General features: G+C 38.8%; 1 protein-coding gene across 6 annotated transcripts in view; it reads left to right on the top strand.

The window, feature by feature from the left end:
* Positions 1 to 16,730, top strand: part of dhrs7cb (dehydrogenase/reductase (SDR family) member 7Cb) — a 35,120-nt gene extending 18,390 nt beyond the window's left edge. For 3 of the 6 annotated variants that reach the window (XM_059948857.1, XM_059948856.1, XM_059948859.1), the window contains 5 exons: positions 384 to 496; positions 1,548 to 1,758; positions 2,611 to 2,703; positions 3,152 to 3,307; positions 11,902 to 15,247. In XM_059948857.1, coding sequence (XP_059804840.1) covers positions 384 to 496; positions 1,548 to 1,758; positions 2,611 to 2,703; positions 3,152 to 3,307; positions 11,902 to 12,110 — 782 coding nt within the window. In that variant the 3' untranslated portion in view covers positions 12,111 to 15,247. Of the gene's footprint in view, positions 1 to 383; positions 497 to 1,547; positions 1,759 to 2,610; positions 2,704 to 3,151; positions 3,308 to 11,901 lie in introns of all 6 variants that reach the window. The other 3 variants (XM_059948860.1, XM_059948858.1, XM_059948861.1) reach the window with 3 other exon arrangements.
* The last annotated feature ends 203 nt before the right edge of the window (positions 16,731 to 16,933 follow it).

The raw sequence follows: 16,933 nt of genomic DNA, 5'->3' as shown, positions 1-16,933 counted from the left end.
TTTTTAAACACAAACACGAGGAAATCTGCAGATGCTGGAAATTCAAGTAACACACACAAAATGCTGGTGGAACACAGCAGGCCAGGCAGCATCTATAGGAAGAAGCACAGTCGACATTTCGGGCCGAGACCTTTCGTTCGTCCTGACGAAGGGTCTCGGCCCAAAATGTCAACTGTGCTGCTTCCTATAGATGTTGCCTGGCCTGCTGCATTCCACAGCATTTTGTATGTGTTGCTAATCCTTTTTTATTTGTTTCAGATGAAAGATCTTTCTTCAAAACTGCAACAGTTGGAAAGTGATAATTACATTTGATTAAAATATACTAACTGGGGTTTATGTCCATTTTCATTAAGTACTGTTCTTGTTCATATAATAATTAACAGAATGTTCCAGAGTTTTCCACAGTGGGGGAGGCCGTGTTGTCCTTTGTGGCAATGATTGGGATAAGTTAGAAGCCCTGCAAGAGGCTCTACTTGCTGTTGCAGACCCTAGCCAGGTAAGTAGTTTTTATGTACATTATATCTCTCTGACAATTTCCATACCAATTTCAGACAGACTCATCTTGTAATTGAAAATGAACAATAGTTTTCGTACAGCATTTTTCACTTCTCATTATCAAACATTTTAAGTGTGATTTTGCTAATCTGTTTGACATTCTGTGTGACTGATTATTTGTTGAAAAATATAAATATGAAAAAATAAAAGAAACTGGATTCTATTTAGATACAATCATGGAGTATTGTCAATTCAGACTAATTTAAAAATAAATTGCAACTAAGTGAAGGACAAAACTGATATACAGTACGCTATCTCAAATGAAAAGAAGAGGAACAAAATTAGTGTAATCAAGGAAAATGGCGCCAGATATTTGCCAGATAAAACTTTGAGGGAAATGATGTTCTCATAACAAATGTGTATCATATCTCTATGAGCCTCTTGTGCACGGGTGAAAAAAGCTAAAGAAATGCCCTGAGATTGCCACCATTTATTACTTACTCGAAGAACACTGAGTGGGTGTTAATGATTCCATTCTTCTGGAATCTGTGCAGTCTGTGGCAGCAGTAATCCTACAGCACCATGAAGTAGTAATTTAAAAGATTTTGACCAACAGTCATGGAAAAAAAATGAAAAAAATGCACTAACGTAGAAGAACTTGTTGCTGATGGAGATGACATGCATTTGTTATATTATACATAAATTAGTGATAGTGACAGGTTCCCTGATCAGCATTGCTACCAAACTGCAAATGAGATTGGAGAAGAATAGACTTGTTTTTAAAAAAGTCAATAGATACATTTTTACTAAATATAACCTGTGTAACATAGCAATTAGCTGCAAAACCTTGTTCTTAGTGACAAGATTCCAATAATGATGGCCTGTACCTGCTACTTCTTAAGTTCTAATATGGAATGGAAGTCAGTTTACATGGTTTGTATTTTATGACTTTTTTTATTTAATACATTTCTAACTGTATAAAGAAAAACTTTGTAGGAATCTTGAATACAACAACAATATGTGAAGAAGTAATTGGTGACTTATTTTTATAGACATTCAGTCCGAAGATAGTACTTCTGGATCTCAGTGAAACAGAGAGCATCCCGGAGAAAGCCAAGGAAATCCTTGAATCCTTTGGATGTGTGGATGTGCTCATTAACAACAGCAGCCTGAAAGTTAAAGGAGCTGCCCTCAATGTCCCTTTTGAAATGGACAAGAAGATAATGGATGCTAATTATTTTGGACCTATTTCTCTAACTAAAGGTATACTGTAGTCTTAACCTCGCAGCTAGTAAGATAATACAAATCAGATTTTCTTACACGATGGAAAGAATACCTAATTGTTGGTATCCATAATGTTTAATGTCCTTAAGCGACCTGATGTAAATGGCTTGTAATGGAAATGAAATGTGAACATTTGGAATCATGAGTCACGTATAGAACTCTGAGGCAGATACTCACATGAACTGGATAGAATGAAGGCAGAGAGAAAATTAGACACCAAGCAACTCCAATCAGGAAGCTGTTAGTCGCCCCTGGGGATAGATATAGTTATTCAGAGAAACTTGTTGGAACCAGGTCTATTTTGTCTAGGAACTGGAAGTCCTGTGCATTTTTCAAAATGCCAAATGCATTAAAACTGAAGTTCCCAAACCCTGGAAGAATTTGGCAATGAAAAATATTAGAAACATGGTTTAAATTCAGAAAGTGGCAATCAGCGTTGTATTCATGGCTAAAAACTGTTGAAGAAATATAATGTAGATCAATTATCAGATTGATCCTATGGGACACAGAAATCATAATTACTCTGATTGATACTTTTAGAATGAAGTGACAGTTGGTCACGAGTAACACAGAGACCAGAAGAAGATCGATGTAGTAGTATCAGACTACATAACCTCTCAATAGAAAAAGGAGAGTTGTGAGATAACATCAAATAATTCAGTGACGTTACAGTCCCGAAAGGACAGTACTTGAAAGGAGTCACAACCAACTTGTTTAATTCAAGGCTTAATATTTTATTTGTGGATAACGTCATGAGAGTTGAATGAATTTACAATAATTTCAGCTTAGATTTTTCACAGTCAGGTGAACAGCAGTTCTTCCTCTTCACAGAGCTTCTTCCATCGATGATTGCAAGACATAATGGTCAAATTGTGCTGATCAACAGTATCCAAGGAAAATTAGGACTTCCATTCCGTGCAGCTTGTAAGACTTGCAGTGAATTTGATCTGCATGCCTGTTACTATAATAAAGACAGGACATCAGTGCATGCAGATATCACATGCCAGACATCACACTAACTACATGCAAAGCAAATTTAAAATGGTGCATGCTTCTGACCTGTGGCCCTGACCCTAAGCTAGAGATACATTCATTCTTTATCTTGCTACTCAAACAGGACTGTGACAGTGTAAAATTGAATGATTGAATAACCTGAAGCTTGTACTTTACATAACTTTGACATAATAACTTTAAGTGGAGACACTGGCATTTTAATAGAATAAGTCAGTATCCCAACCTTTCATAACATTTCAACCAAGTTAATGCGATAAAAATAATGAACGATCAAAATTACAAGATACATACAGAGAATTAATGCTAAAACCTGACTGTGATTTAGATTGTTTTGACAATGCTCTATTTCGTTTTCAAGATGCTGCATCTAAGCATGCACTACAAGCCTTTTTTGATTGCCTACGGGCTGAAGTTTCAGAGTATGGCATTACTGTGAGCACCGTGAGCCCAACGTTCATTCGTTCTTATCACCAAATGCCAGAAACAGGGAACTGGGAGGCATCCATTTGGAAATGTAAGAATCATCATAATTATTCACTGTTTTTAAATGGATCAAGACATTTTGAAAAAGGGGAAATGAGTCCGTCTGCATGAGATTTCTTTAATTGAAATGTATCCTACATCCACAGGCGTTACTGAGTCCGAGACTTCTGATGGTTCAAACCAATTTATTTTAGGAATTCCATTTTTACAGAGTGATTGAGACAAACTAAAATTAAAATTACATTTTTAAATTGCAAATTTCATTTTCAAAATCAGAATCAGGTTTATTATTACTATCATATGTCATGAAATGAGTTGTTTTGTGGCAGCAGTACAGTGCAAGACATTAAAAATGACTATAAATTACAATAATAAGCAAACAAGTAAATAAATAGTGCAAATGAGTAAGAGCTAGGTAGTGTTATGGGTTCATGGACAGTTCAGTCATCTAATGGCAGAGGGGAAGAAGCTGTTCCAAAAACATTCAGTGTGGGTCTTCTGGGTACTGAACCTCCTTCCTGATGGTAGTAATGAGAAGAGGGAATGTCCTGGATGATGAGAGTACTTAAAGAAGGGATTTGGGTCCTTAATGGTGGTATTTCAAGGAATAAGACATTTCACAAATGCAAACTTTCACTGATACTAGAATGTGTAAACAAAGAGAGTGGGGAGATACATAAAAGATCAAGCAGCAACTGCAGTGAGGGAAACAGGTAACATATTGGATCAGTGGCCTCTCACTAGACCTGGGAATAGAGCTTTTAAAATGCAGAAAAAGTGGGAAATATAGGAGGAACCAAAGGGAAGTTTGCTGATTGGATTAGTGCTGCCAACATTTCTATATAATAGTTTCATATCTAGGAGGAAATTTAGCTATCTCCTATGACTTTGATATGGTGTGTCAAATTTCTCTTAAACCAAAGAGGCTGCGTGAAATAATGAGTAAGTTCTGACCAGACCTAATAGCTTTAAAGAAATAATTATGATGTCTTCATACAAGTCACTATAAACCTAGTTACTTTATGCTCTGCCATGTAGCCACACCGCAGACCAAAGGCTTCCTTTGTCGTTATTATTTATTAATAGAAACATGGGAAACCTGCAGCACGATACAGGCCCTTCGGCCCACAAAGTTGTGCTGAACATGTCCTTACCTTAGAAATGATCTAGGATTGCCCAAAGCCCTCTATTTTTCTGAGCTACATGTTCATGTCCAGGAGTCTCTCTATAAAGACCCTATCATATCTGCCTCCACCACCATCGCTGGCAGCCCATTCCACGCACTCACCACTCTCTGCATAAAAAACTTACCCCTGACATCTCCTCTGTACCTACTTCCAAGCACCTTAAAACTGTACCCTCTTGTGCTAGCCATTTCAGCTCTGGGAAAAAACCTCTGATTATCAACATGATTAATGCCTCTTAACATGTTATACACCTCTATCAAGTCACCTCTCATCTTCTGTCGCTCCAAGGAGAAAAGGACGAGTTCACTCAACCTATTCTCAAAAAGCGTACTCCCCAATCCAGGAAACATCCTTGTAAATCTCCTCTGCTCCCTTTCTATGGTTTCCACATCCTTCGTATAGTGAGGCGACAAGAACAGAGCACAGTACCCCAAGTGGGGTCCGACCAGGGTCCTATATAGTTGCAACGTTACCCCTTGGCTCCTAAATTCAATCCATTAATGAGGGCCAATACACCGTATGCTTTTTTAACCACAGAGTCAACCTGCACAGCTGCTTTGAGTGTCCTATGGATTTGGACCCCAAGATCCCTCTGATCCTCCACACTGCTCAGAGTCTTACGATTAGTACTATATTCTGCCATCATATTTGACCTACCAAAATGAACCACTTCACACTTATCTGGGTTGATCTCTATCTGCCAATTCTCAGCCCAGTTTTGCATCCTATCAATGTCCCACTGTAACCTCTGACAGCCCTCTGCAATATCCACAACACCCCCAAACTTTGTGTCATCAGCAAGTTTACCAATCCATCCCTTCACTTCTTCATCCAGGTCATTTATAAAAATCATGAAAAGTAGGGGTCCCAGAACAGATCCCTGAGGCACACCACTGGTGACCGACCTCCATGCAGAAAATGATCTGTCTACAACCACTCTTTGCCTCCTGTGGGCAAGCCAGTTCTGGATCCACAAAGCAATGTCTCCTTGGATCCCATGCCTCCTTATTTTCTCAATAAGCCTTGCATGGGGTACCTTGTCAAGTGCCTTGCTGAAATCCATATACACTACATCTACTGCTCTACCTTCATCAATGTGTTTAGTCACATCCTCAAAAAATTCAATCAGACTCGTAAGGCACGACCTGCCTTTGACAAAGCCATGCTGACTATTCCTAATCATGTTATGCCTCTCCAAATATTCATAAATCCTGCCTCTCAGGATCTTCTCCATCAACTTACCAACCGCTGAATAAGACTCACTGGGCCATAATTTCCTGGGCTATCTCTACTCCCTTTCTTGAATAATGGAGCAACATCTGCAACCCTCCAATCCTCCAGAACCTCTCCCATCCCCATTGATGATGCAAGGATCATCGCCAGAGGCTCAGCAGTCTCCTCCCTCGCTTCCCACAGTAGCCTGGGGTACATCTCATCCTGTCCCAGTGACTTATCCAACTTGATGCTTTCCAAAAGCTCCAGCACATTCTCTTCCTTAATATCTACATGCTCAAGTTTTTCAGTCCACTATAATTGATCCCTACAATTGCCAAGATCCTTTTCCATAGTGAATACTGAAACAATGTATTCATTAAGTACCTCTGTTATCTTCTCTGGTTCCGTACACACTTTTCCATTGTCACACTTGAATGATCCTATTCTCTTACATCTTATCCTCTTGCACTTCACCTTAGGGTTTTCTTTAATCCTGTCTGCCAAGGCCTTCTCATGGGCTCTTCTGGCTCTGCTGATTTCATTCTTAAACTCCTTCCTGCTAGCCTTATAATCTTCTGGATCTCTTTCATTACCTAGTCTTTTGAACCTTTCGTAAGCTCTTCTTTTCTTCTTGACTAGATTTACAACAGCCTGTTACACCACGGTTCCTGTACCCTACAATTCTTTCCCTACCATCTATCCCCTGAACATTTGCCACATTTCTTCCATACATTTCCCTGAGAACATCTGTTCCCAATTTATGCTTCCAGGTTCCTGCCTGATAGCCTCATATTTCCCCTTACTCCAATTAAATACTTTCCTAACTTGTCTGTTCCTATCCCTCTCCAATGCTATGAGAGTGGAGATAGAATTGTGATCACTATCTCCAAAATGATCTCCCACTGAGAGATCTGACACCTGACCAGGTTCATTTCCCAATACCAGATCAAGTACAACTTCTTCTCTTGTAGGCTTATCTACATATTGTGTCAAGAAATCTTCTTGAACACACCTAACGAACTCCACCCCATCTAAACCCCTTGCTCTAGGGAGATGCCAATCGATATTTGGGAAATTAAAATCTCCCACCATGACAACCCTGTTATTACTGCACCTTTCCAGAATCTGTCTCCCTATCTGCTCCTCAAAGTCCCTGTTACTATTGGGTGGTCTATAAAAAACACCCAGTAGAGTTATTGACCCCTTCCTGTACCTAACTTCCACCCACGTAGTCTCCGTAGACAATCCCTCCATAACTTCCTCCTTTTCTGCATCTGTGACACTATCTCTGATCAACAGTGCCATGCTCCCACCTCTTTTGCCTCCCTCCCTGTCCTTTCTGAAACATCTAAAGCCTGGCATTCGAAGTAACCATTCTTGTCTCTGAGCCATCCAAGTTTCTGTAATGGCCACAGCATCATAGCTCCATACCTGATCTATGCTTTAAGCTTGTCCACTTAGTTCATAATACTCCTTGCATTAAAATAGGCACATCTCAAACCATCGGTCTGAGCGCGTTCCTTCTCTATCATCTGCCTATCTCCCTCTTGCACTCTCTCCAAGCTTTCTCTATTTGTGAGCCAAATGCCTCTTCCTCCGTCTCTTCAGTTTGGTTCCCACCCCCCAGCAATCCTAGTTTAAACTCTCCCCAATTGCCTAGCAAACCTCCCCACCAGGATATTTGTTCCCCTGGGATTCAAGTGCAACCCATCCTTCTTGTACAGGTCACTCCCACCCTAAAAGAGGTCCCAATGTTCTGGAAATCTGAACCACTGCCCCCTCCTCCAATCCCCCAGCCACACATTTATCCTCCACCTCACTCTATTCCTATACTCACTGTCACGTGGCACAGGCAGTCATGCTGAGATGACTAGCTTTATGGTCCTGTTTCTCAACTTCCTTCCTAACTCCCTGTAGTCTGCTTGCAGTACCACCTGCAATCAAACAATCTGCAAAACCTATTTGATTGCAAACCTTTATTCTGAATCCTTCTGCTTTATGCTCAGCATTGCCAGCTTAGGTAGTCCTTGTATCCCCTGTTGGGTAACGGAGCCTGGCTAAAGAACTGGAGTTTCAAAGACCAGACTGCACTTGGGGCTTGGGACCAGAGACTTAGGGTCAAATGAAACATGGAATCAGAAACAGAAAGGTCCTGTGCCCAGATCATGAAATGTAAGAGCTCGAGACCCAGGGATACAGGTCTGTCGCTTCCTGCACTGTTCTCGTGTAACGGCGGGGCGTAGTACAGTGTAGTATGGTATAGTACAGGTGGGAATAAGTCAGTCTCTTACAATGGAGGGATGACGGTATTAGTGGCTGTAGGCCAGTCACTGAATAAAACTGGGTACAGTACTGGTAGAGTACTGTCACTAAGTACTGTCACTGTCACTAAATATTAGAGTGGTACAGTATTGTTGGGTAGAGACCTGTCACTGTGTAATACTGCATTAGAGCAATGCTATTTACAACACTGTCACTGTATAATTCAGGTATAATATTGCTGGGAATGGTCTGACAATTTTTTTAGCATTCAGGTAAACATTTGTTTGGATTTTGGTCTCTTACTGTGTCATATACATAGGATTCCAGTTAATTGAAACATAGTGCGACAAGTACAGTTTGGCCCAATTACGTGGCTGCCCCAATTAGCCAAAGTTTCATGGAAATAGTTAAAAAGGTATAAAAAAGACAAATCATTGTTTCACTGAGTAACGAATTATGTATTTAAATGAAATATAGAACTAATTAGAACATTACAATGCTAATACAATACTATAAAATAATGTATTAGTTCCAAATAATTATTGACAAGGAATGCACCCTGTGTTCACTGCCATAGGGTTCCCAGAGAGGGTAGCGTCTCTGGTGAAGGAGCTTTTCATGTCCATTCTGGGGCAGCTCACTCACCTTGGGTCCCCACCAGACACTCAGTTCTCATCTGTGGTTCCAAATATCGGTTTGTATGTGACAGCAGCCACACCTTGGAGCATCGCTTTGACATGCTACCCTGTTCTTTTGATTAATTATATATGAACAAAATCGCACAGACACCTAGTGCAGATAACTGACTACTATCATACAATGTTATCAATGATTGCATCCTCCAAATCTTTACTTTCATTGTAACATTCAAAATGATTGCCAATACCTTCAAATTCTTCCTAGTTTCTAAGTTGTTGAAGTAGTGAAATTGTTTTATTTTCACTTCCAGCCATTTCTGGCATCTCCAAGACCGAATGTTTCAAACCAAAATGAGCAAAACAATTATAAATTGTCTTACTGCTTATTCCTTGCCAACTATCAGTGACAAAGATCACTGCTTTACAAACACAAACATGTGCAACTGGTGGTAATTAAAAACTGTTCAGTCTAAGTACGGTGTTGTGTCTAACAGCCCCACAAGTTCACATGTCTGACGCTAGGAAGAAACTGTTCAGCAACAATCTCCTGTCCCAATTAAGTGGCATTGGGTTCAAATAAACAAAACAAATCCAAGCTATTTTCTTGATTAGTTTTTGTTCTTTAAGAGTTGTCCCAAATAAATGGCTGCCCAATTAACTGATAGACCAATTAACCAGAATCCACTGTGTATAGTGTAGTATAAACAGTTGGTACAGGTAAGTCATTGTGTGGAGCTGGAATACAGACCAGTTTGTATATAACAGGGATAAACTGCTGATGAGACCAGTTATTTCCTTATATAACAAGGGTTTAAACTAAATCTTGGAACAGTGATGCAATACTTCAAAGTGCAGGTCTGTTACACCGTCACATCACTGTTGAGAACAAGCTAATCACTTTATAACTTTATGTTCAGGGGTACAGATCTTTCATTAACAGTGAGCTCCATTAATGGTAGGTATTGGCACGTCACTGTACGACACTGGATAGAGAACTGCAAGTGTTATAGTGACAAATATGAACCAAGCAGTTTGTCACTGTGTATTAGTACAGATCTATTGATGTATAACTTAACAGTACAGAAACAGTGAGAATAGGTCTCTCACTCCATAATCCTGGGGTATAGTAGTAGTGGGTACTGGTCTGTAATTGTCTTACATTGTTGCAGAGTACTGTTAGAGACACATTACGGTAGTCATTTTATAACATTGGTATGGACGGTAGTTCTAGTGGGAACAAGAATGTTATTTTCTAACTTTGGGATGCAGTACCATCTTGTACAATGATAGGTCTATCGTTATACAACTCTAGGCTCTAGTACAGGTGGGTACTTGTTCATGACTGTCTGACACTGAAGTACGGGTCTGATGTTGACAGCAATTTTAAGCTTTCAGAAATATTTTAAAGAGCAGGCATGATGTGCTACAACAATACTTCGGACTATATTCCTGGATCCTGCCCAGATATTATTCTCCTTGAAAACAGGGACATCTATATGAGCTTGAGGGATTCCCAGGTTTTTATCCTTGATAAACATTGTGATGGACAGGCAGGAATTCTGAATCAGAATCAAAAATTGTAGATGCTAGAAATCTGAGGTAAAAATTGCAAATGCTGGAAGTATTCCACAGCATCTGTGGAAAGAGATTCTGGGCCAAGATGGAGCCAGAAAGTGGCAAATGTTTTGCATTCAGCTCTGAAGAGAATCATCAAATATTCCTGTTTATGACTACTACAGCTGAAATCCACAATCATAGCCATGGACACTTCATTAAGCAACATCGTTTGAAAGTTAAAAAAAAATTAAATATCTATCGATCCTCAAAATTGATGGTCTGCAGAATTGAGTCAGGAGTGCAGTTTCCCTTTAATGTAAAAGGAAGCACAGAAAACATGCTGGTCTTCAAGTAAAATTGAAACAAAGAACCCTTTGGACTCCACTCCCTACTACACTGGTTATGGAAATACAGTCAGGGACATCAGGGACTTTGCTTAATGGAAATATGGCTCACCCCCACTATTTCAGACATAGTGCTACAACATGAGGGCTTCACCATCCACCACAAAGACAGAACATCTGAATCTTTTAAAGGTGGAGGAGGCAGAGTGTATTTTATTGTGCTGGTGAGATGTGGCAGTTCTGTTTCAGCCCTGCTCACCTGACCTGGAACACCTAGTGGTCAAGTGTCATCCATTTTACCTGCTTAGGAAGTTTTCTGCCATCTTCCTGGTGACAGTGTGCATTCCACCCTTGGCCAACGTCAGGCAGGCACTAGAGAAGCTGAACGCTAAGATCAGCAGTCATAAAACAGTGCATGCTGATGCCTTCTGATCACTGTGGGGGACTTCAACCAGGCCAGCTTGAGGAAGTTCTTAACCAGCTATCACCAATATGTCACCTGTGGAACTAGAGGAGCCACCACACTTGCACCACCAATGCTGTCGTGGTGTTGTTTGTTGAGCTCATGCTGAGCCTTCCTGGAACAATGTGGGAAGTTAAAGGCAAAAAGATTAGGAATGGAATGAAGTGTTACATGCATTATATCAATGGAAAATCAGGACATTGTAGACAAAATGCAAAGTGTTCCCCCGATTTGTGTTTGGTTTCCCCAATATAAATCAGATTAATATAGAGGTGAACTGAAGGATCGAATGTTTGCATGCACTACAGAGCACAGTTTCTCCAGAAATGTACGTGAACAAATTCTTCTCATTGTGTTCCTTCTCACATCCATATCTGTTATATGTAACTCTGCAATGTAATTACTTCTATCCTTACCTGTTGCAAGCAACTTAAAGTATTTTCCACTTTCAAGTGTGATTTACAAACACAGCCAAATATTGCAATCAGCCAAACCACGGGATTTTAAGACATTCTCATTTTGGGAAAATTATATTGTTCTTATTACAGACCACTCATAATGGTTGCTGTGGATTGCAAATATTAACTGACTAACCCGTCTGACGCAAATTCAGTTAGTACCATATGATTTGTCAGAAATATTCCAAAACATTTCAACTGTAATAAGATTTATTTTGAAATGCAAAAACTGCATAAAAAATTGGACAGGACTTTAGTTTCTGTAAATTCCAGTATATGGCATTATGATAACTAATTGTGTTTTTTGGATATTGGCGAGAAGACATTAAATATTTTGCACTTCATTGAATTCTACTGCATTAATTAAAAATGAATCAACGGTTGAAAGGTACAAACTCATTTTTGAAAGAAACACATTGAGAATAACTGGGGAGATAGAGCAAGGGACATAAAATGAAGTTGGAAGAGATGTTAATAATTTCTTTGTTTTGTGCTACTTAGTTTTCTTCAGGAAGTTGGCTTATGGTGTTCATCCAGTGGAAGTAGCTGAGGAAGTATTGTACACAGTGAACAGAGGCAGCAAAGAGGTGTTGATTGGAAATCCTACACCGAAGGCATTTGTCTACTTAAGAACATTCTTCCCTGAGATTTTTTTTGCAATTGTTGCTTCTGGAATCTCAAGCCAACCCATAAGTGAAGAAGATCAGTAACTTCCTTTGATTAAGCCTTGTTCATGAATTTACTGCTCCATCTCTCCTGTCTCTCTTACGTATGTCTAAACTTTACATTGCTTCTGACTTATTTACCTCAAAGTTTGCCTTTTAAAAATTGCTTCTTACCTAACCATCACTTCACTTCCCTATTTTTGTTTTCCTTTTGCTATCTATTCTGGCAAGTTATATCATTAGCTTAATATTGGAGGTTACTGGATTAAATTACAAGGGCAAATTAGATAAACTATCTTGCGTTCCCTCGAGGTGAGAAGGCTGAGTGATGATTTTGCTAAGGTATTCAAAAGAACACATGGATTTGATAGGGGAAACACAAATGAACAATTTCTTTTGGTAAGTTATCAGGAAGAAAGGACATAATCTTCTAATTTGAACTAAGATAATCAGAAGCAAAATCAGTAACTACTTTTCCCTAAATTGTGTTAGGAATCTGAAATGACCTTCCCTTGAAGCACTATGATTGCTAAAACATACTGAACTTTCAGGACAAGGCAGATTTATTTTATATAAGGATATCAAGGGAAATAAGCAAAGGCTGGTAAATGGAGTTGAGATAACAATCAGCAATGTAGATACGCAATGCTGAAAAGTTTACTCCTGGTCATGTGTGCTATCTTTGTGTTTTTATAATCTTATTTTTATTCTATTGTCGGTCAAAGTCAAGTAACCAATTCTATCATCATTCACTGTCATAAGTTGGCTGATAGACCAGCACTGATATATCTTTCTTCGTCAGACAGATAATCTAGCCTTCCAGTTCCAAACAGCACTGCAAACCTGTTCTACCCTATGTAGTAGTGTGCTCTTTTTTTCAATCTATCCATCAACAAGAAGATTACTTTTGGTTAAAAGACAGTGAAATTGGATGTGAATTAATGATTTATCACAAACTCAGGGATCAGTTGAAAGCCTTACTTATATGATTTTACAAATCTCCTCTGGAAATGCCTGAGATCACCATTGGTTACACAGATGTCTTTCTACGAAAAAGAAGGAAACATAGTTCAAGCACAAGATCCATCAATCATCAGCAAACTGATAGAAGGTGCCAATGATGGTACTATTATGCAGAACTTGTTCATCTGTTAGCTCACTCAAGGATGTCCAAATTTGGGACTGTCCTCACTACAGCCTTGATGTAACCATAGACAAAAAGAAACTGAATACCAGAAGCTAATGCTACAGAAATGTGGTGTTGAATAGAAGAAAAGAAAGATGCAAAAACATAGACCCAAAAGATAAATAGCACTAGATCAAGATATAGAAATAGATGCTGGAAATGGACAGAACTAGATAAAGATAGAGAGAGGCTTACAGTGCACTTATAAATCCAAGAACCATATTAAATAAGGCTGGCGAGCTGCAGGACTAATAAATCACACAAGATTATGATGTTGTGGAAATAACAGAGACCTATCTAAAAGGGCAGGTATAAGATTCAATATTTATAGATATAAGGTATTAAGGAATGATAGAGAATGGAAGAAAAGGAGGAAGAATGGCAGTATTGATTAAGGAGAAATAAAAACAGAATATGCAAAGTGGGCACTGAATAGACTGTGAATAGAGAAGCAGAATTAATGTTACATGTTGATGACTCAAACAAGTTTTAAGTTGCAGAGAGGGAGAGAGGTGATGATGAGAACAAAGGGAATGTTGGTGATAGGGAGGAATCCAAGGCTGTCCATGTGACAAAGCAGGTTTCAGTACCACTTAAGAGAGGGGAATGCTAGTGAATCACAGCTAATCTGTAAGGAAAGGAATGAGGGTAATTGGAGGGCAAAAGACACTATGCTGAAATAGTGACATGCAGTAGTGCTAAAAGAAAAAGAGAACATTAGTAAGGTTCATCAGATTTGGTTGCATCTGCGTAGATAGAGAAATTGAGTTAATGTTTTATATGGGAGATCCGCTTAATCCTGACACAGATTGGAAAGGCTGGTTGTCTGCAATTGAAACTTAGTCCCGAAGCCTATAACATGCCTAGATGGAATATGAGTTACTGTTCCTCAAGTTTATGTTGGACTTTGTTGGAACAGTATGAAAGGTAAGTCAGAAGTCAGATTGGGTGAGGTAGGGAGAATTAAAGTAATGTAGTCTAGAATCTCAGTGTCATCCTTGCAGATTGAATGGATGTGCTCTGCAAAGCAGCTATCCAATATGTTTTATTTCTTCACTGTAGAGGAGATCAGATTAATAGTACAAATGAAATTCATCATACTGAAAAATGTCCAAATGAATTAGTGAGTGACACAAAGGCATAACAAATACAGCAGCCGACTCACAGAACCAGAGACCCTGATTTAATCCTACCTGTGTGGGATTTGCACTTTCTGCAGTAACTAGGTGGGTTACTTTTAGATGACTTGGTTCATTCTATATTCCAAGACGTGCATTTTGGAAAGATAATTGGCCACTGTAAATATCTCCTGGTGTGAGGGTGAGATAAAGAATTTTGGAGGGAGTTAATGAAAATGTGGGTAGAAAAGGAGGATTAGTATGAATCAGTGGTTGATGATCAGCACAGACTCAATGGGGTGAAGAGGCTGTTTCTGTGCTCTTCGTATCTACAACTCCATGAAGCAGTATTTGGATCCCTGGTTAGTAACAACATTTTAAGTATTGCAAAGGCAATGTCATGAGAAAAGGGCTGATGATAGAAGAGGGAAGTTGGGAGGTTCAGTGGGTATGGTCTCTTCATAATGCTCAAAAGGGACAGAAGAGAAGATGTGTCTGGTAGTGGAATCTCACTGCAGATGGCAAACATTATAGAAGATGATCTGTTGAATATGGGAAAAGAGGAGCAGATAAAAGTAAGGCTATAGAAAAGGATTTATACTACTTCAAGGCTAAATAATCAATTGAAGAATTATTCAGATGAGTTATTAACTTCAAACTTTCTGCATAATCACTCAGAGTTGACCTGCATGTGCATGTAACAAGAGCTGTATAACTCATCTCCTTCTACCCTAGGCCGCAAACTTAACAATCACCCGTCTGTGGACACTTTCTGGAGGTCCAGGTTCCGTATGCTCCACGACCACTGGACTAAGTGTGTAAATGTTGAGGGGACTATGTTGAAAAATAAATGTGCTAGGTTTTCGAAAATTGACTCCTACCTTAGGCCACGAACATATCAATCATCCCTCATAAAGGAACAATGCCGTCAGAGATAATCTGCCCAAGGGATCATCCAACCAGTGATCCTTGATAATTAGTGTCATTATTAGTCTCAAATCCCCAGCATCAACACATAATGGGTGTCACTGAATCAGACACATATAAACTGTGGCCTCTGGTTTAGCAGTTGGTTATTCTGTGGTATACTTCCTGGCTTGTTAATGCCCTTGTTAAAGTGTGTACAAGGCACAAGTAAAGAGTGTTACTACAGCTCCAAAAGCACCCAGAATCATCCACACATTTTAGGACGAAGCAGCCCACCTGGTTAGCACCCCTTTCACAGCATGAAATCTTCACTTCATCCACCGCTTGGATGTTATTACAAGTAACTTGTAATGCAACCTGAATAGCCTTCACAAACCCTCAACCCCTATCCTTCCTTTGTCACACACCATCCTGACTTAGAAATACATTGATCCAACAAAGTCCTACCCAACAATTGTAAAAGATGGCCTCCCATTATCCTTTAGAGGACAGATAGGGCATGGCACTGAATCTCTGCTTGCCAACTATGTAAATTAATAATAAAAAATATCAGACTTGATAACCACAGTGATGTGTTTTATATCTGCTTAATCTTGAAGATGATATTTTAGTACCTTCATATTTATAAAAATAACCTCTCAATACAAATTTCATTATGAGATCATATCACACACAATTAATAATAAAAATTAATATTTCTGCACCACCCACTCACCCTCACTCCTCTCCTGATGATAGTGATTCATACTAACATATGGACCATATGGTACAGTGGGCTGTGCTGGCTATTTATCTTTGGAAGGTGGTGTTGCTGTATCTGATGTGATATTTGCCGATGTCCCTCACACATACATGTTCAAACTTGCACTGTGACAGGATATTTTGCTGTATGACTTTGGTCCACTGATGAATAGTTACACTACTTTCACTGTCAGCCTGACTGAGATAAGACAAAACAATATCTTTTGAAGATTGAACCATAATCTTCCTGAATTGATTATCTTAATTTCCAATTCGTGCAGTAAATTGTCTCCATATAATTCAGAAAAAACCTTTTTCAATTAGTAAAGCATGTCATAAACCCAATATTATGCATTTTTAAAATTCCAACTAGTAATATTAAAGAACAAAAACTTGGCATCTTACAGAATTTCCTTCTGTTAATTTAATGCATAGTTTAAGCCACAAATATAATGTTATTATTTGCATTTTAAAAACAATCAAAGAAACAAAAGAGAAACCTACTAAGCTTTCATCTAATAGTTTTACCACCTGTGTTTTAAGTCCATAGTGTATATTGAAATGGTTTGTGTGCAGACTAATTTAATGTAAGGTAAAATATGCAATTTGTGTATGAATTCTTCAGGTGTCTGTTATTAAACTCTGGGTGCTAATACTAATAAAGCAATACATTTCATGTTTCTGTGTTCAATCTTTATTACTGCTATGTATTTAATATTAGAATAATATTTGAGTAATTTTGTATATACTGTATATTGGTTGCTTATCTTTCTTGCTTATTTAAATAATTCATTACATTATATGTATAAATACGTGAATTGCTTATGTCGTCACGCTACCATGTGATGCGTGCACATCTCACTTAATGTAAACTCAAAGTTAGGACATCCATTCCT

This window comes from Hypanus sabinus, chromosome 23 (assembly GCF_030144855.1).
Source record: "Hypanus sabinus isolate sHypSab1 chromosome 23, sHypSab1.hap1, whole genome shotgun sequence".
NCBI lineage: Eukaryota > Metazoa > Chordata > Chondrichthyes > Myliobatiformes > Dasyatidae > Hypanus > Hypanus sabinus.
Note: the sequence above shows the minus strand (reverse complement) of the source record. Positions and strands in the feature narration are given on the sequence as shown.